General features: G+C 46.3%; 1 protein-coding gene across 3 annotated transcripts in view; it reads right to left on the bottom strand.

Annotated features, from left to right (window-relative positions):
* Nucleotides 1-20,395, bottom strand: part of ache (acetylcholinesterase) — a 64,502-nt gene that overhangs the window by 8,864 nt on the left and 35,243 nt on the right. For all 3 annotated transcript variants that reach the window (XM_047386113.1, XM_047386111.1, XM_047386112.1), the window contains exons 3-5: nt 18,401-18,624; nt 18,059-18,319; nt 16,578-16,800 (exon numbers count right to left, since the gene is read on the bottom strand). In XM_047386113.1, coding sequence (XP_047242069.1) covers nt 16,578-16,800; nt 18,059-18,319; nt 18,401-18,624 — 708 coding nt within the window. The remainder of the gene's footprint in view (nt 1-16,577; nt 16,801-18,058; nt 18,320-18,400; nt 18,625-20,395) is intronic.

Genomic DNA, 20,395 nt, shown 5'->3' with positions numbered 1-20,395 from the left:
AAAGGAAAAAAATAAAGAACAAAAGAGAGAAAGGGGGACAAAAAGGAAAAGGGGAGAGAAGGAGAATAGAATGGAGGAAAGAAAGAAGAATGAAGAGAATACAAGATAACACCCTGCTTGCTTCTACACCTGCAGACATGTTTGTATTACCAGCCTTTTTACCAAAAGGTGCTTATGAATGCAAGATGTATTTAGTGGTAAATGCGGCTCAATATAGGACATTTGTGTATCTGTTAACACCTGAATCTAAACACCTGTCGGTCTGAGTGTGAGCGCACTTGTGTATACAAGGTTTCTCCATAAAACTATGCAATAGCGAGTGTGAGGAGCCACAGATCTGCCCCCCTGGACCCAGGACAGATACGGCGGAGATCCAAGGCACAGACATCCAAAGGTCCCCCAGAGCACAGGAACCTCAGGAGAACCACCGCCGGGACTACCGCGACCCCCCCAGAGAGGAGCAGGAGAGAATCCCAGGGGAACAACCCAGCAGCCACAGTGTAGAAGCCCCAGGGAGCTGCAGAGACGAGCCCACAGGCCCCGTCGGCAGCCGTCTATGCCCGAGCAGACCCAGCCATGGACCCAGAGACCCAAGACCCCGGGACATATCACTCCCCAAGCAGAGGCCAGACCGAGCCCAAGGGTCCAGGCCCCGGCAAACAGCCACCAGGAGTGAGACAGCACATACTAAAGATCCCAGCCCCAGATACCGAGAACCACAAGTACACCGGCGGGCAAAGATACCAACCACAGGCAGGTAGTGTGGCGGGGAGGGAATAGGCCCCACATTCAATGGGGGCCTAAACTGATCCAGGAGAAGGAGCAGCCCAAGACACAACCTGACACAAGAAACACGCGCACACTATCACACATTCCCACCCTCATGCTTACACATAAAAACACACACCCACGCACCCAACGTAAAGACAAACAACAATGGTCGTCGTACACTCACTTACACTCCCCATACATACAGGTCCTTCTCAAAATATTAGCATATTGTGATAAAGTTCATTATTTTCCATAATGTCATGATGAAAATTTAACATTCATATATTTTAGATTCATTGCACACTAACTGAAATATTTCAGGTCTTTTATTGTCTTAATACGGATGATTTTGGCATACAGCTCATGAAAACCCAAAATTCCTATCTCACAAAATTAGCATATTTCATCCGACCAATAAAAGAAAAGTGTTTTTAATACAAAAAACGTCAACCTTCAAATAATCATGTACAGTTATGCACTCAATACTTGGTCGGGAATCCTTTGGCAGAAATGACTGCTTCAATGCGGCGTGGCATGGAGGCAATCAGCCTGTGGCACTGCTGAGGTCTTATGGAGGCCCAGGATGCTTCGATAGCGGCCTTTAGCTCATCCAGTGTTGGGTCTTGAGTCTCTCAACGTTCTCTTCACAATATCCCACAGATTCTCTATGGGGTTCAGGTCAGGAGAGTTGGCAGGCCAATTGAGCACAGTGATACCATGGTCTGTAAACCATTTACCAGTGGTTTTGGCACTGTGAGCAGGTGCCAGGTCGTGCTGAAAAATGAAATCTTCATCTCCATAAAGCTTTTCAGCAGATGGAAGCATGAAGTGCTCCAAAATCTCCTGATAGCTAACTGCATTGACCCTGCCCTTGATAAAACACAGTGGACCAACACCAGCAGCTGACACGGCACCCCGGACCATCACTGACTGTGGGTACTTGACACTGGACTTCTGGCATTTTGGCATTTCCTTCTCCCCAGTCTTCCTCCAGACTCTGGCACCTTGATTTCTGAATGACATGCAGAATTTGCTTCCATCCGAAAAAAGTACTTTGGACCACTGAGCAACAGTCCAGTGCTGCTTCTCTGTAGCCCAGGTCTGGGGAATGCGGCACCTGTAGCCCATTTCCTGCACACACCTGTGCACGGTGGCTCTGGATGTTTCTACTCCACACTCAGTCCACTGCTTCCGCAGGTCCCCCAAGGTCTGGAATCGGCCCTTCTCCACAATCTTCCTCAGGGTCCGGTCACCTCTTCTCGTTGTGCAGTGTTTTCTGCCACACTTTTTCCTTCCCACAGACTTCCCACTGAGGTGCCTTGATACAGCACTCTGGGAACAGCCTATTCGTACAGAAATTTCTTTCTGTGTCTTACCCTCTTGCTTGAGGGTGTCAATAGTGGCCTTCTGGACAGCAGTCAGGTCGGCAGTCTTACCCATGATTGGGGTTTTGAGTGATGAACCAGGCTGGGAGTTTTAAAGGCCCCAGGAATCTTTTGAAGGTGTTTAGAGTTAACTCGTTGATTCAGATGATTAGGTTCATAGCTCATTTAGAGACCCTTTTAATGATATGCTAATTTTGTGAGATAGGAATTTTGGGTTTTCATGAGCTGTATGCCAAAATCATCCGTATTAAGACAATAAAAGACCTGAAATATTTCAGTTAGTGTGCAATGAATCTAAAATATATGCATGTTAAATTTTCATCATGACATTATGGAAAATAATGAACTTTATCACAATATGCTAATATTTTGAGAAGGACCTGTACATACTCTATACTCCCAGGTCCAGGTGCCAATACCCCACAGGGACAACCAGCCCCCGGACGCAATGAAGTGGTCCCCTGAAGTGGAGACAGGCAGACCGCCCCAGCACCTGAACCTGGTCTGGGCTAGCCCGGGCTCATGCCTGAACCTAAGCGACCCCGGCCCGGACCCCGACCCGACCCCAGTCTCCAACCACCCCCATCCTCATCCGGGGAGGGGGCCATGTACAAAAGAGGGGTCTACATGGTCCAAACAAGCCCACCAACCAATTGAATTGAATTGAATTGAACTCAATTCAGTTTATTTATATAGCTCCAATTCACAACACATGTTGTCTCAAGGCACTTCACAAACATCAGGTACATACGTACATTCCAATTAATCCTAACCATTGAATAGTGCAGTCAGATTCAGTTATTTATTCAAATTGGATAAAAAGTTTTTCTATCTAATGAAACCCAGCAGATTGCATCCAGTCAGTGATTTGCAGCATTCACTCCTCCTGGATGAGCATGTAGAGACAGTGGACAGTCACTGGCATTGACTTTGCAGCAATCCCTCATACTGAGCATGCATGTAGTGACGGTGAAGAGGAAAAACTCCCTTTTAACAGGAAGAAACCTCCAGCAGAACCAGAACCAGGCTCAGTGTGAGCAGCCATCTGCCATGACTGACTGGGGTTTGAGAGAACAGAGCAGAGACACAAAAAGAACACAGAAGCACTGATCCAGGAGAGCTTTCTATGGGAAGGAAAAGTAAATGTTAATGGAGGTAGCTCCTTTAGTCATTTCATCTAGAAAGAAAGAACAGATAAACTTTGAGCCAGTTTTCAAGGTTAGAGTGTGAAAGAGAGCAGATACAATTAGTTACAGTAAAAGCTCAGTCAATTGCTATATCTACGAGAGAAAAAGGGTTAAACACTGAAAGACAGGGCCATGTGGATCATCAGTAGAGGGTAAGCATTAAGTTGTTGCAAGCAGAGGCTAGGACGATGCCCCTCTCCAGAAAGGTGTCACAGGTACACAGTCAGGCCAGGTGTAGCTTCTATAAAGAGAAAAAAGAGAGAGAACAAAGTTAAAAGCTGAAATAACAGCAAATAATGCCAAATTGGAGAGTAGTGTGAGAATGTAGCGAAGAGGGTGAAAGTGGTCAGTATGTCCTCCAGCAGCCTAAGCCTATGGCAGCATAACTACAGAGATAGCTCAGGATAACCTAAGCCACTCTAACTATAAGCTTTATCAAAAAGGAAAGTTTTAAGCCTAGCCTTAAAAGTAGACAGGGTGTCTGCCTCACGGACTAAAACTGGGACCTGGTTCCACAGGAGAGGAGCCTGATAACTAAAGGATCTGCATCCCATTCTACTTCTAGGGACTCTAGGAACCACCAGTAAACCTGCATGCTGAGAACGAAGTGCTCTGTTACGAACATCTGGAACAATCAGATCTCTGATGTATGATGGAGCTAGATCATTAAGGGCTTTATATGTGAGGAAGAGAATTTTAAATTCTATTCTGGATTTAACAGGGAGCCAATGAAGGGAAGCTAAAATAGGAGAAATATGATCTCTCTTTTTAATTTTCATCAGAACATTTGCTGCAGCATTCTGAATCAGCTGAAGGCTTTTAACTAGATTTTGTGGACCCCCTGATAGTAAAGAATTACAATAGTGCAGCCTTGAAGTAACAAATGCATGGACTAGTTTTTCAGCGTCATCCAAGTTTTTATGTCTTCAAGACATGCTTGTAGTCTATCCAACTGGTTGGGCTCATCAGGATTCATGGATACGTAAAGCTGAGTATTATCAGCGAAACAGTGAAAATGTGTCCTATGCTGCCTGATAATTTGACCTATTGGAAGCATATATATAGTAAAGAGAATTGGCCCAAGTACTGAACCCTGTGGTACTCCACAACTAACCCTGGAGTTTAAAGATGATTTATCATTTACATGAACAAACTGGAATCTGTCAGACAAATAAGATTTAAACCAGCCTAGCGCTGTTCCCCTGATCCCAACAGCATATTCCAGCCTTTCTCAGAGAATATTGTGATTGAATGTATCAAATACAGCACTGAGATTTAACAGGACTAGTACAGACACAAGTCCATTATCTGAGGCCATAAGAATATGACTTTCAGCAAAGCTGTTTGAGTATGATGAGCTCTGAAGCCTGACTGAAACTCTTCGAACAGGTCATTGTTGTGTAAATGCTCACATATTTGATTAGCAACTATTTTCTCAAGAATTTTAGATAAGAATGGAAGATTGGATATAGGTCTGTAATTTTTCAAGTCATCTCGATCAAGCAAAGGTTTCTTGAGTAAAGGTTTAATTACAGCTACCTTAAAAGCTTTTGGTACCTATCCATTTACTAAGGATAGATTAATCATATCTAAAATGGGGCTGGTAATCAGAGAGAACACTTCCTTAAATAATTTGGTTGGGATTTGGTCTAACATACAAGTTGAAGGTTTAGATGAAGCTAATATTTCTGATAACTCAGGAAGCTCCACAGGATCAAAGCAGTCCAAACACAAATCAGGTTTTACAGTTACTTCCAATGTTGCCTCACTTGCTGAGGATGAAGTAATCATCTTCGGGAGTATGTCAAAGATTTTATTTTTAATAGAATCAATTTTATTTAAGAAGAATCCCATAAAGTCATTACTGCTGAGAGCTAAGGGAATGGATGGCTCAACAGAGCTATGACTCTGTGTAAGGTTAGCAACTGTACTAAAGAGAAACCTAGGATTATTCTTATTCTCTTCTATCAATGATGAGAAATAAGCTGTTCTAACTTGGCGAAGTGTCTTTTTATACAACAGTAGGCTATTTTTCCAGATTAAGTAGGAATCCTCTAGGTGTGTAGAGCGCCATTTTCTCTTCAATTTTCTAACATTGTGCTTTAAATTACGCAGCTCTGAATTAAACCAAGGAGCTAGCCTCCTATAAATAATTACCTTCTTTTTCAAGGGGGCTGTATTGTCTAATGCAACACACAATGATGAAGTATCACTATGAACAAGAGAATCAATTTTATTGCCCTCCACTGTATTTTTCTGTGACAATGAGGAAATTGTCACAGAAATAACAGAGCCGCCACAGAATAAAATAGTCCCAACCCCCAATGAGTTCCGATTCCGACCCCATGAGCCTCCCACCCCCAATGAACCCAACATGAATCTCCCCACTGGGCCATCCCCAACCAGGACACAGATATCGAACACATGCCCCGAACCCAAACGCCATGAATCACCACCAACCATATGGGCACACTCCAACGGAGCTTCATCCCCGAAAAGCCGACAAAGCAACACCCACACAGTGCAAGCTCCACACACAGCCCTGCTCCAAGCATCCCCGCCACGTCCCACCTCCACCACACAGCGTGCCGCAACAGCAAGGCAAGGGCCCCACGCAATGCTGTCCCAGCCCCTGCCCACGGGCTCAACAGGGCAGACACCATCGAGCAACGAAGCCCCCGACCCCACACCAAGATGGGACAAACTCACCCAGCAAGAGGTCCCACGCCAGCGGCAAGCACTCGAGGCCGGCATCCCCCACCCCCGTAACCACACAGACACACCACATCAATGCCACTGAAACGATGGCCCAGGTAGAAACATTATCCAGCTCAGCTGTACCATCGCCGCTCTGCCGATCCAGATGCCGGTGACCCCACATCCAAGAAGAGGACACAACCCCCTCACCCCACACGCTGCTGTCCCCCACGCCACCCCCTAGCCTGCCACCCTGATCCCCCCCCCAGACACAACAGTCAGCAGAGCAGCACACAGCCAAGCCCACCCAACCATTAACCCTTTCTCATTCCTAGATATAGCAATTGACTGAGCTTTTACCATAAATAATTATATGCGCTCTCTTTAACACTCTAACCTTGAAAACTGGCTCATAGTTTATCTGTTCTTTCTTTCTAGATGAAACGACTAAAGGAGCTACATCCATTAACATTTACTTTTCCTTCCAATAGAAAGTACTCCTGGATCAGTGCTTCTGTGTTCTTTTTGTGTCTCCGCTCTGTTCTCTCAAACCCCCAGTCAGTTGTGCCAGATGGCCGCTCACACTGAGCCTGGTTCTGCTGGAGGTTTCTTCCTGTTAAAAAGGAGTTTTTCCTCTCCACTGTCGCTACATGCATGCTCAGTATGAGGGATTGCTGCAAAATCAATGCCAGTGACTGCCCACTGTCTCTACATGCTTATCCAAGAGAAGTGACTGCTACAAATCTCTGACTCGATGCGATCTGCTGGGTTTCCTTAGATAGAAAAACTTTTTATCCAATTTGAATAAATAACTGAATCTGACTGCATTGTTCAATGGTTAGGATTAATTGGAAGGTATGTACCCGACTTTTGTGAAGTGCCTTGAGACATGTGTTGTGAATTGCCGCTATATAAATAAAGTGAATTGAATTCGGTCACCGTCATCAGCCCTAACACATCAGTCCGTTAGAGGGAAACATGCACCAGCCGGGTAACCGGGCCGGGTAGGCCAACCGCTCCAGGCCGAGCACATCTCATCAGCCGCCCCCCAACCGACAGACCAGGCACCGAAGCCAGGGGCCGAGATCCAAGGCAATCTAAACAATCCCAAGAGGGCCAAAGAGCCAGCCCTAGCACCAGACAACCCCAAAGACCCAAACCTCAACCCCAACCCAGATCCCGACCAGAAGGCCCGCTCTCCCTCCCAGTCTCTGACCCCAGAAGGCAAACAGCAAACGAGGGTGGGAAAACACCCCAAGCCTACCTCCACCTGCTAAAATGTGGTGTTGATGCGTGTTGTTGTAGTGTGCATTTAAAAAGAAAAATGAAGAGGGTCTGCCACGCCCCCCCCCCTCCCAGGGCCCTAAATGTCTACATGCCACTTAACCCTTAGAGGTGAGCGCAGGCACCAGAGGTTAGGGTAATAAAATACCCTCCCTCTTAGTGCCATTGAGCGCACTCACACCCAAGTCCCTACATATGAATGCCATGAAAATGTTATAAATGAGAGTCTAAGTTATACAATAAAATTGGGGCACAGGCTGCCATGGGACCGCAATGATGGAAATCCCTTGCAGCACCCCAATGACGCACCTGCACCCCAAGGCCCTACATGAGTGGTAGTGTGATGGAGTGGGCGGAGGGAGGTGTCCGGTGATAAGGAGGGCAAAATGCTCTCCCAGGGAACCAGTTCCCCGGCTGACCCCAATAGGCACCCCTGTTCGCAGAGTTCCAACAAGGGACGGAGGCATAGGCACATCCATCGGGTGAAAGACGCACAGACAATCGGGCCGAGACCCCCCGGTGCAGCCAGGCAGTCAAGCAGACCCCGTGATGCACCACCCCGCCCACCACCATGCCCAAGGAAAAGACACCAGCCTAACAAGCAGAAGGGTGACAAAGAAAGGCCATAGCACACACAGCAAAGAGGCCACATTCCACCCCGAGATGCAGAACCACCAACATTCATGCCAGCCAAGCAGAAACGATGGAGCCGAGCCAAGCTGCAGTTCCCCCCACAGCAACACCACACATCCTTCCATACATTGGTCAGGGGCACCAACCCCAAGCACACACCACCCACCAGGAACCACCCGGCAGACAAGCAAACCCCACCTCAGCATAAGGCTGAGAGGCCCGATGCAACCGCCAATCCCAGCGACGCCCGCCCTGCCGTACAAAACACGGAGGCCAGAGCCGCCACGCACAGGACCACCACCCCGACACCACAGCACGCCAAACAGCGGAGGACAATACGCAGTCATCAGCACCCAAAGTGGAAGCCATGCACAGAGCCCACACCATGCAAGTGCGTCCCCACCAGCCCTCCAAAAAAAAAAGCCCCCTGCAAAAGTGCACCAACGTGAGAAGAAGACCCATAGCATCCAGGTCCAAGAACATGCCCAACCCCAATGCCCCTACCTGAAGTAGCCCTGCGAGAAAACCCACACTGAAGCCCACAAAAGGCAGAGAGCCCACAGAGTCAAAACCAAAACCCGCCAAGAAGCCGAGAACCAGTCCACCCCGAGATCTGCCCGGGCCAGCCCGCCCGCCAAACCATGCAGACCCCTCCGACCTCCCTCCCCCAGACAGAACCAGGACCGGCGTCAGGAACCGGAATCTAGACAAGGCACCAGAATCCGAACCGGAACCACCCAGGTCCAAACGATGCCCATCCCCACCTAAGGCTAACCACCCACCTCCATCTCGTAAGAAAACCTACACCCACGCCAACATTCGAACAACTCCCAGAACACAGAAATTAATAAGAAATTATACACCCAGGTTGACTCCGCCCCACCCCCTCCTACAGATCCTCCGCCCCGCCAGCAGAGTGCACTCCTTGAAGGAGAGAGCACCTGCAATGAGATGGTACCGGAGAGATTGATCTGATGAGGCTGTCCTCTAGACTTATATAATCCAACAGAAGGTTTCTGTACTGGTTAATATTAAGAAGGTTTTTTATTTTTCCAATTCATGAGGATAGTTTTCTTAGCAATACATAAAGCAGTGAAATCCATGTGAGCTGAATTTGTCTCTATGGTGACATCATCTAAGTTGCCCAACAGGCAAACTGAGGGGGATTTTACAGGATTTTATATTGTATTAATTGTAGACTGGTGTTATTAGTCAAAGACCAAAATGTTTGGTCAAAGTTAACTGATAAGTCCACCTCCACCCCATTTCATAATAATAAAGGGAAATTGATTCGTCCACCGGGTACTCCGGCTTCCTCCCGCAGTCCAAAGACATGCCTGTTAGGTTAATTGGTCACTCTAAATTGCCCTTAGGTGTATGAATGAGTGTGTGCATGGTTGTTTGTGTGTTGCCCTGCAACGGACTGGCGACCTGTCCAGGGTGTACCCCGCCTTTCGCCCAAAGACTGCTGGAGTTAGGCACCAGCTTCCCCGCGACCCACTATGGAATAAGCGGTAGAAAATTACTGACTGACTGACTGACTAACTGATATTAGACAGTGTCCTGTGTATCTTAGACATTAATTTGGGGGGTTGAGTTTTAGGTTACAAATGATGGCATTTGTAACCCAATGTTTTTAAGCCTAAATTTATTTTTTATTATAGATTTACTCGTACTCGTCGTCTTCCGCTTATCCGGGACCGGGTCGCGGGGGCAGCAGACTCAGCAGAGACGCCCAGACGTCCCTCTCTCCAGACACCTCCTCCAGTTCCTCCAGGGGGAGCCCAAGGCGTTCCCAGGCCAGCCGAGAGACATAGTCCATCCAGCGTGTCCTGGGCCGTCCCCTGGGCCTCCTCCCGGTGGGACGTGCCTGGAACACCTCCCGAGGAAGGCGCCCAGGAGGCATCCGGTATAGATGCCCGAGCCACCTCAACTGGCTCCTCTCGATGTGGAGGAGCAGCGGCTCTACTCCGAACCCTTCCCGGATGGCCGAGCTCCTCACCCTATCTCTAAGGGAGTGCCCGGCCACCCTATGAAGGAAGCTCATTTCAGCCACTTGTATCCGGGATCTCGATCTTTGACCCAAAGTTCATGGTCATAGGTGAGGGTAGGAACGTAGACCGACCGGTAAATCGAGAGCTTCGCTTTTTGGCTCAGCTTTTTCTTCATCACAATGGACCAGCACAGTGCCCCCGTTACTGCGGCAGCCACACCGCTCCATCTGTCGATCTCACACTCAATTCTTCCGTCACTCGTGAACAAGACCCAGAGATTCTTTAACTCCTTCACTTGAGGCAGGAACTCCCCTCCAACCTGAAGAGGGCAAGCCACCCTTTTCCGGTCGAGAACCATGGCCTCCGACGTGGAGGAGCTGATCTTCATCCCAGCCACTGCAACCTTGGCTGCAAACCGCCCCAGCACATGCTTTAGGTATTGGCTAGAGGGGCCAGCAGGACCACATCATCTGCAAAAAGAAGAGACGAAATCCACTGGTCCCCAAACCAGACCCCCCCTGGCCCTTGGCTGCGTCTAGAAATCCTGTCCATAAAAGTTATGAACAGGACCGGTGACAAAGGGCAGCCCTGCTGGAGTCCAACATGCACCGGGAACAGGTCCGACTTAGTGCCGGCAATGCGGACCAAACTCCTGCTCCGCTCGTACAGGGACCGGATGGCCCCTAATAAAAGGCCCCCGATTCCATACACCTGGAGCACCCCCCACAGGGCATCACGAGGGACACAGTCGAATGCCTTCTCCAGGTCCAGAAAACACATGTGAACCGGTTGGGCAAACTCCCATGAACCCTCGAGCACCCTGTAGAGGGTATAGAGCTTGTCCAGTGTTCCACGGCCGGGACGAAAACCACACTGCTCCTCCTGAAGCCGAGGTTCGACTATCGGTCTACTCTCCAATACCCTAGCGTAGGCCTTACCAGGGAGGCTGAGGAGTGTGATCCCCCTGTAGTTGGAACACACCCTCCGGTCACCCTTCTTATGTAGGGGGACCACCACCCCAGTCTGCCAGTCCAGAGGCACTGTCCCCGACCGCCACGCAATGTTGAAGAGGCGTGTCAACCATGACAGCCCTACAACATCCAGAGACTTGAAGTACTCAGGGCGGGTCTCATCCACCCCCGAAGCTTTGCCACCGCGGAGCTTTTTAACCATCTCGGTGACTTCAGCCTGGGTGATGAAAGAGTCCAACCCCGAGTCCCCAGCCTCTGTTTCCACCACGGAATGCGTGATGGCAGGATTGGGGGGATCCTCGAAGTACTGCTTCCACCGGCTGATAATGTCCCCAGTCGAGGTCAGCAGCTCCCCACCCCCACTGTAAACAGTGTTGGCGAAGCACTGCTTCCCCCTCCTGAGGCGCCGGACGGTTTGCCAGAATCGCTTTGAGGCCAACCGGTAGTCCTTCTCCATGGCCTTACCGAACTCCTCCCAGGCCCGAGTTTTTGCCTCTGCCACAGCCAGGGCCGCAGCACGCTTGGCCTCACGGTACCCGTCAGCCAGGAGCTAGGAGTCCCACAAGCCAACCACAGCCGATAGGACTCCTTCTTCAGCTTGACAGCATCCCTTACTGCCGGTGTCCACCACCGGGTTCGGGGATTGCCGCCGCGACAGGCACCGCAGACCTTACGGCCGCAGCTACGGGCAGCAGCATCGACAATAGATGCGAAGAACATGGTCCACTCGGACTCTATGTCTCCAACATCCCCAGGGATCTGGTCGAACTCTCCCGGAGGTGGGAGTTGAATACATCCCTGGCCGAGGGCTCCGCCAGGCGTTCCCAGCAGACCCTCACTATGCGCTTGGGCCTGCCAAGTCTGTCTGGCTTTCTCCTCCTCCAGCGGATCCAACTCACCACCAGGTGGTGATCAGTGGACAGCTCAGCCCCTCTCTTCACCCGAGTGTCCAAAACATGCGGCCGAAGGTCTGATGATAGGACAACAAAGTCGATCATCGACCTCCTGCCTAGGGTGTCCTGGTGCCAAGTGCACTGATGGACATCCTTATGTTTGAACATGGTGTTCGTTATGGACAATCCGTGACTAGCACAGAAGTCCAATAAGAAAACACCACTCGGATTCAGATCGGGGAGGCCATTCCTCCCGATCACGCCTCTCCAGGTGTCACTGTCGTTCCCCGCATGGGCGTTGAAGTCCCCCAGCAGAATAATGGAGTCCCCGGGAGGGGCACTATCCAGCGCCCCCGACAGGGACGCCAAGAAGGCCGGATACTCTGCACTGCCACCCCGCCCGTAGGCTGAAATGATAGTCAGAGACCTCTCCCCAACCCGAATGCGCAGGGATACGACCCTCTCATCCACTGGGGTAAACCCCAACACGAGACGGCTGAGCTGGGGGGCAACAAGCAAACCCACACCAGCCCGCCGCCTCTCCCCGTGGGCCACTCCAGAGTAGAAGAGAGTCCAACCCCTCTCAAGGAGATGGGTTGCAGAGCCCACGCTGTGCGTGGAGGCGAGCCCGACTATTTCTAGTCGATATCTCTCGACCTCCCACACAAGCTCAGACTCCTTCCCCCCCAGCCAGGTGACATTCCACGTCCCTAGAGCCAGCCTAAGCATCCGGGGATCGGGCCGCTGAGGTCTCCACCTTTGTCCGCCACCCAATTCTCTTTGCACCGGTCCCTCACGGTTCCCCCTGCAGGTGGTGGGCCCACTGGGGGATGGCCTCGCGTCTCTCGTTCGGGCTTGGCCCGGCTGGGTCCCGCGAGGAGCAACCAAGCCACCAGGCGCTCTCCGACGAGTTCCGACCCCAGGCCTGGCTCCAGGGTGGGACCCCGGCTCCGCCGTATCGGGCGACGTCACGTGCCTCGATATTTTGTTCTTCATGAGGGATTCTTGAACCACTCTTTGTCTGACCCATCACCTAGAGCCTGTTTGCCATGGGAGACCCTACCAGGGGCATTTAAGCCCCAGACAACATAGCCTCTAGGATCATTTGAGCACTCAAACCCCTCCACTACGTTAAGGTGGCGGTTCAAGGAGGGGCCTTATAGATTTAATGTGTTGATAGTCTAAAAATGTATTCTTGTCCATCCCATATTGTATAATTGATCTTTTAAATAGGATGAACTGAATTCCTTCAAATATATGTTCCAGGTATTTAATTCCTTTACTCCTCCAATCTGGAAAGTTTATCAATTTCTTTTTTTTGTAAGATGTCAGGGTTGTTCCAGATGGGTGTGCGTCTGCATGGGATTAGTGAAGACCCAGTCATTTTTAGATATTCGCACCATGCTGTCAGAGAGGTGATGATATTGAGGCTTTTAAAGCATACAAGTGGTTTCATATTTGAGCTAATAAATGGTAGATCTGAAATCTTACTATTATTGCATAGTGTCTGTTGTACGTCTAGCCAGGGTTCATCTAGAGGACTGTGTTTAAACCATTTCATATATATCTCCCCTTCTGAATACTGCATAATTACTGGGATTAACAGGGTACAATTCACAGGTTTCTGCTGTGTCATGACTGGGTATATTTTCTTTTCCACGACGTCAACATTTCATCTTATTTCATTCTTTTCACATCAACTGACCGTCTAGGATCGAAGGTTTATTGCTCTATTGGTGTCCCATGTGGTCAGATAATATTAGCTGAATTAATCAGACAGTAAACAATGACATTAAGTGACCTCCAGAGGTAAGTTGATTGCTGCAATCTCTGAGTCATAGTTGCACTGATTAGAATTAAGGGTTGAGAGCTGTAATGCTCATGTGGCAGAACTCCTCAACCAGTTAAAAAAATCCCTGGCAGTCTGGCTTATCTGCTGATCAAAATAGGTATGCTATGATCTTAAATGTGTAAAAAGAAGATCGAGGAGCATTATTGTTTTATGTTATTATGTGTTCAAGTGCAATTGAACCAGAAGGCTGGTACGCAAAAGTCTGACAGGAGTATATGATTTAGAGGTTTTTGGCTTGTGCTTCTGGTTCTCTCCCTGGATCTCCTTTGTTTTTAGTCTCTGTGGAGGTGAGGATGTCAAATTATGAAGCAAGGCTTTCCCTTCAGCCATTCCACAGCCACCGAGTGTAGTAGCTCTTAACAGTCCTTTGGAAGACTTGGGTGAGTTCAGACATACCAGAAAGTAACATACTTTATCCTTGCTGTTCAGCTTAAATGATTTTGGATGGTTTCCTTGACTCTTTTTCTACAATCTGCATCTTTTGTCTGATTAATCTGTGGTTTAATTTCCTCTTTTATCAAATCTTGGGGGTTGGCTACAGACCCATTAACCCATGACACATGAACATTGGTAATTATGGTCATGCTTCTTGACGATATTCTTTTTAATAGGAATCTATATACTTTTCTTTCTGAGCTCCATTGTTCAATAGGGTGTACACAATACAACAACACTACTCATTAGCACATTTACTTTGTCCCTGTATAATGCAGAAACACAGTCAATATTAAGGATGCACCAAAATGAAAATCTGTGCTGATATCGATGTCCAATATTAATGGTGCTTTTGTGGCCGATGACCTGTATTAACTGATATTATATATCTTTCTCTACCCTTTCAACACCATCAAAAAACGACTTTGTCGCTGACATTGCTTCTCTGCTTCAGTTAAACACCCCCCAATCATGTGGAGCATCACTGTTACTGTCGGATGCCCAAACAAATACCACATGGCCACCCCCCTCCCCTCCCGAAACACATACACAAATGCAAAGAGGTGGAAACACACTTCGGTTGTTAATATCGGTCTAGATGCGGGACTTGTTAAAATTTGTTAAAAAGTAACTAACATCAACCAATACCAATGGTAATGGCAATATATTGTGCATCCCTATTCCATGTATTTGCTGTTTCACCTCAATAACTTAGCACATAGCTGAAACAATTTCAGCGGGTTCTTTTTTTCTTTTCTTTTGAACAGGTAAGTGACAAACCAAACATTTGTACTGTATGTATGGTCTCCCCAGCAGCTTCTGGGTCTGCCACTGGGGTCTTCTCCCAGTGAGATGAGCTCCCAAAAACCTCCAAAGGAAGGCATCCAGGAGGCATCCTTAACAGATGCCTGAACTAGTGGCTCTACTTCAAGCTCATTGCACATGATTACTCACCCGTCTAAGGCTGAGTCTGGTCATCCTAGGGAGGAAGCTCATTTCAGCCTTTTATATCTACAATCTTGATTTGTCACTCGTGACTATAGGTGAGGGTCAGATTGTAGACAGACCTGTAAATCGAGGTTTCCTTTTTGGCTGAGCTCTTTCTTCACAATGACAGACTTGAGCAGTGGCCACCTAAGGAAGAGAATGACCCCCAACCTAGAGTAAGCAATTCACCTTTTTCCAGTTGACGATCATGGTCTAAGACTTAAAGCCAAATCACACCATTCCGTGTCCGTTAAAGCAAACCCCTTGGACTGTGCCTACATTTGTGTTATTTTTTATTGTATTTTTAACTCAATTGAACCACATAGGTTCGCACAGAGACCTTTAGTTTTTACTACCACCACGTAGAGAGGTTATAATGCAGTAGTTTGTATTTTTTTTCAGAAGAGAAAATAACTGAAAAGATGGTCAAAGTAAGTTTTCACCAGGAACCAATGTAGATTTTGTCTCCTTGTGGTTTCTCAAAATAAATGGTGAAGATGGGGAAAATAGCCGACTCTCTCAAAATCAATGGTCCTTTTCCTTTTTCTCACCATCTAATACAATTGTTTCTTTATCTGCTCTGAGAGGAGTGAAGAGTCCTAGTGGGCCCTATTGGGCATGTATAGATAAGAAAAAATGTACGTCCCACAGGCTTTGCAGCCGAACATACAGCAGTGCAGACAGGAAATCTTCGTAGAGCTGACCCTGATTCGGGCCACTACAACTGCTTCAGTGCTTGGTGATAGTCAAAGCTTGAGAACAGCAACAGAACCACAAAATCTGCTAAATCCAAAAATAAGACCTTAAAGTTCCCATTCAGACTCTGTTCTCATTTACTATACCATGTGATCCTGTCCATGAACACCACAAATAGGATTGGTGACAAAGTTACATACATAGTTACATACATAACAGAAGTATGCCACAACTAGCAAATACAAGGTGATTTCAAAATAACTATTAGAAAAGTCATCTTACAAGAAAATGTTCTTGCTGTGTCTGAACACATTTTTCAGACTGTCATTTCTTTTTCTCTAAAAATGCTGACAAGGCCGCTTACATGGAATGAACAAAACAGTAGCAGAAGTCAAGGTAAAATCCATGGAAGGTCTTCAAAAAGAAAACTTTTGAAATATTTTTTTAAAGTTTGGCTCCTTTGAAGCAAATGATATATATGCAAACACATTTATTTTAAATGTAGTCATGGCTACAGTCCTTTTGCTGAATTAATTTTTTTTTTTTCTGATTAGCAAATAGGACTGATATTTCAGAAACTATTCCTTTGATTTCTGTTTTGTTATAAATGAGTTGTGACTATGCAAGTGCTTTAAAAAAATCAATAGTGATGTGTTACATTTGGCTTTCAAGATTGGTCATTTGTTAACACAATAAACAGTACATTTTACATTTGTTGTACTTTACTTGAAGATTTTTTTTAAAGATTTTTATACATCTATTTTTCTATTTTTTTAGCTGGGTAAACCTTACCTTCCAGGAAGTCCTCTTTGGAAATTAGACTCTCATTATCCTTGCTGAATCCCGGTGCTCCATATAGCAGAAAGTAAGAGCCCTCGTCTTGGTTGACACCAAGAAGAATCTGAGTGTCTTTAAAATTTCCAGAGCTAAGCATTGATTCTGGAGTGTCAGGCAGAAAATCCCCATCCACAACTGGTACAAATGAAAACCGGAAGAGAGCTGACCACGGTAGAACCTGCTCAGGACAACATAAAACATAAACCACAGGGGAAAAAAATTGGTTGGAAGAAACATAAAACTACATGCAAACACCAACATGCTACATGTTTGAAATCTGTGCAACTAAATGATCCCACAGAGTCAAGCGTACTTGAGGCGGACTCAAAGAGGACGTCCCCTGGACACGTCTGCACAAAGCTCAATTTTTGCTTATGTGGTGTCACATAATGAATTGCGTGGTTGGAAAAAAGTCTGCACATTGAACTGTTTTATACGTACCACACTACTTGAGCAACCAGTCGCTAGGATGCACAGTTTGTGCTATAGATATCTGATATGAGTTTACCTGATTTTTATAATATTAAAAGAAAAATAAGTGTGTTAATCAATGTTTAGTGTATCCTGGGGCTTTCAGTGGAAAAGGGGCTTATGAGTAAATTGGGTTTGACTTTGGCTCTTGCAGTTTATAACCTAGCAAAATATAATTTCTATGAAAAGTAAACTGGGGCCTGTAAGGATTATAGCAAGTAATTGTCTAGGACCTATGTACATTTGTACAAAATGAATAAAAGCCCAAAATGGACATCGTATTTATGGATATGTACATGTACAAGCTTGAATGATTCTGTATGTCTAACCTAGATGTGTACCAGGGAAATGTGTACAGTACTTAGGCTGGAATCAGCCATAAAGAATGATCTATTTAAGTTTAACAAGTAAATAGGGAATCAGACACCATCTAGTCCTGACTCAAACTGAAATGGAAAACCGTATATGAACAAATAGCCTGCGGCTAAATTGGACAATCTCATATGGAGTCTGCTTTCTCAACTTCTTTACTTCGTATATAGGTCTCATACAAATATTAAAAATCTAAGAGATTCTGCATGAAGGTTAATTACTTCATGTCTTGGTGGCCTTGTTAACACAGTTGTCTGTGTACGGCAGGTCATTCAACAGTACATGAGAAATCTAATTTTGTTTTCAGAAATTTCTTGAGAGCCATAACATGGATGAGATTTCTATTTCCCATTTTCATGAGACATAGCTATCCATTTTATATGGTTATTGCCATGACAGTTTCCTGTATACTAATAGGCAACAATAATTTTGACATTTTATTATATTTACAAATCAGTTTTCTGATAGTGTTTGATTACAAAGCCAAAAAGAAGGACTTATCAATGATTATTTGTGTATTTTCTTTACATCCTCACAATGGCATTGGGTGAAAATAAGGTGAAAAATGTCAGTTCAGACTAAGTCTGCATTACCAGCCATTCTCGATCGATAAGTTCCTGTGGACTTTTATTACGCAGACAGTCCACCAGCTCAGTGTCATTGCCTCCATTGCAGCCAACAAGCTTTCCCAGAAGTGTGGCACGTCTTCTGGCCTCAGCAGGGCTAACAGAGGCCCAAGGACAGTTGGGGACCCCACTTTGAAGGATGGCTCTTGTGAAAAAAGGTCTGCTGTCTGGAGACAATAGGTGGAATCCAACTGAAGCACCACCAGCACTCTCACCAAAGATAGTCACCTGTTTTACAAAAAAAGAGAACAAAGGATAATTATTCAACATACTTTTAATACCAATATAGAAGAAAGACAGTAACACTACCTGTTTGGCGTTCCCACCAAAGGAATGGATATTTTCTTGCACCCACTGTAGTGCCAACCTCTGGTCCAGCAGACCAACATTTCCAGGAGCCTCTGAAGAGCCATGAAGAGCAAGGAATCCAAAGGCACCAATACGATAATTCATGGAGACCACAATGACTGTCTCAGTGTGAGCAAGGTAACGACCGTCATACACATCCAGTGAAGAAGAGCCACTATAGAATCCTGGAAAATCGTCATCATTGCAAGTTAGTATTAGCATGTGCTTTTGTTTTGAATGGATGTTTCTAAAAGTTGCAAAATCATAATAGATGTTAATAGATTCTAACGCTCATTGTGAACATGTCATCAAAGGGAAATAAAGTTTCTTCATAGAGTTGTTGTTGATGGCGATGCTGTGGGCAGGAAGGAACCCCTGTAGGTATCTGTATTACAGCATATCTGAAAAAGCCTCTCACTGAAGAGACTGTTGTTTTATGTAGGTTTCATGAAGAGGAAGCTCAGGGCTATCTGAAACAATGTTTGTAATTTTATGAAATAATTTCCCCGTGCACGCATGGGTTTTCTCTGGGTGCTTCGTCTTTCTCCCACAGTTCCAAAACGTGATTGTAATGTAAGTTGGTCTTCTAAAGGACCTCCTAGGTATGAGTGCGTGCTTGCATGGTTGTTTGCTACTATGCTGCCCTATGACTGGCTGGGGACCTGTCCAGGGTGTATCCCATCACTCGCCCAATGACCGCTGGAGGTAGACACGAGTCGTTTCCTGTGACCCTGCAAAGATTAGCAGGTATTGACAATAGGTGGATGGATGCCAACATTCCCAGGTCCAACTGTCCTAGCAATTTCTCCCTGAAAAAAGACTGTACGATGCTAAAAGAAGTCTCCAAAAGAAACAGTGAATCCGGTGTCAATTAAGTCAATTTTGGGAGGTGTGCAAGGGAGAAATCTTTGCTCTCAAAGAAAACATGAGGGCCAGAAAAAAGTCTCCCAGAAAGTATGCAGACAAAGACCATTACTTTTGACCTGGCTCTGTGTTTAGCTGCGGCACCTTCCTGGAGGGGAACATCGACTGAGCTGCTGCTGCCAAAAACTTATTGCTCACTTTATACAGATAATACACTTTGCTCTGTCTTTCAGTGTTTAACCCTGTCTCTCCTAGACATAGCTACTGCTGAACGTCTACTGTGACTAACTGTATGTGCTCTCTTTCCAACTCTAGACTTGAAAACTGGCTCAGAGTTAATCTCCTAGGTGAAGCTACTAAAGGAGCTATAACCATTAATATTACACTTATCTTTTTTATAGAAAGTCCTTCTGGATCAGTGCTTCTGTGTTCTTTTTTGTCTCTGCTCTGTTCTCTCAAACCCCCAGTCGGTCGTGGCAGATGACTGTGCACACTGAGCCTGGTTCTGGTTCTGCTGGAGGTTTCTTCCTGTTAAAATGGAGTTTTCCTCTCCACTGTCGCTACATGCATGCTCAGTCTGAGGGATTTCTGCAAAGTCAATGCAAGCAACTCTCCACTGTCTCTACATGCTCATCCAGGAGGAGTGAAAGCTGCAAATCACTGACTCAATGCAATCTGCTGGATTTCCTTAGATAGAAAAACTTTTAACCAATTTGAATAATAAACTGAATCTGACTGCACTGTTTGATAGTTGAGGCTGAGTGTACAACTGAATTATTTGGACACCAAAGCTCAAAACATCCGTCCCTTTATCCATCCATCTAGTATCTGTTCCCACTTATCTGTGCAGGGTCATGGGGGCTGGTGTCAATCTTTAGTGGTTTTTAGGACAGAAGCGGGGTACATCATGAACAGGTCACCAGTTCATCACAGAGCAACACAGAGAAACACAGGACAAACAACCATGCACCCACATACTTATTCCAAAGGACAATTTAAAAAGACTCATCAACCTAAAATGCAGGTTTTTGGACTGTGGGAGAAAGTCAAAGTACACAGATAGAATCCATGCATGTATGGAAATAACATGCA

Source organism: Girardinichthys multiradiatus, chromosome 14 (genome assembly GCF_021462225.1).
Source record: "Girardinichthys multiradiatus isolate DD_20200921_A chromosome 14, DD_fGirMul_XY1, whole genome shotgun sequence".
Classification (NCBI taxonomy): domain Eukaryota; kingdom Metazoa; phylum Chordata; class Actinopteri; order Cyprinodontiformes; family Goodeidae; genus Girardinichthys; species Girardinichthys multiradiatus.
Note: the sequence above shows the minus strand (reverse complement) of the source record. Positions and strands in the feature narration are given on the sequence as shown.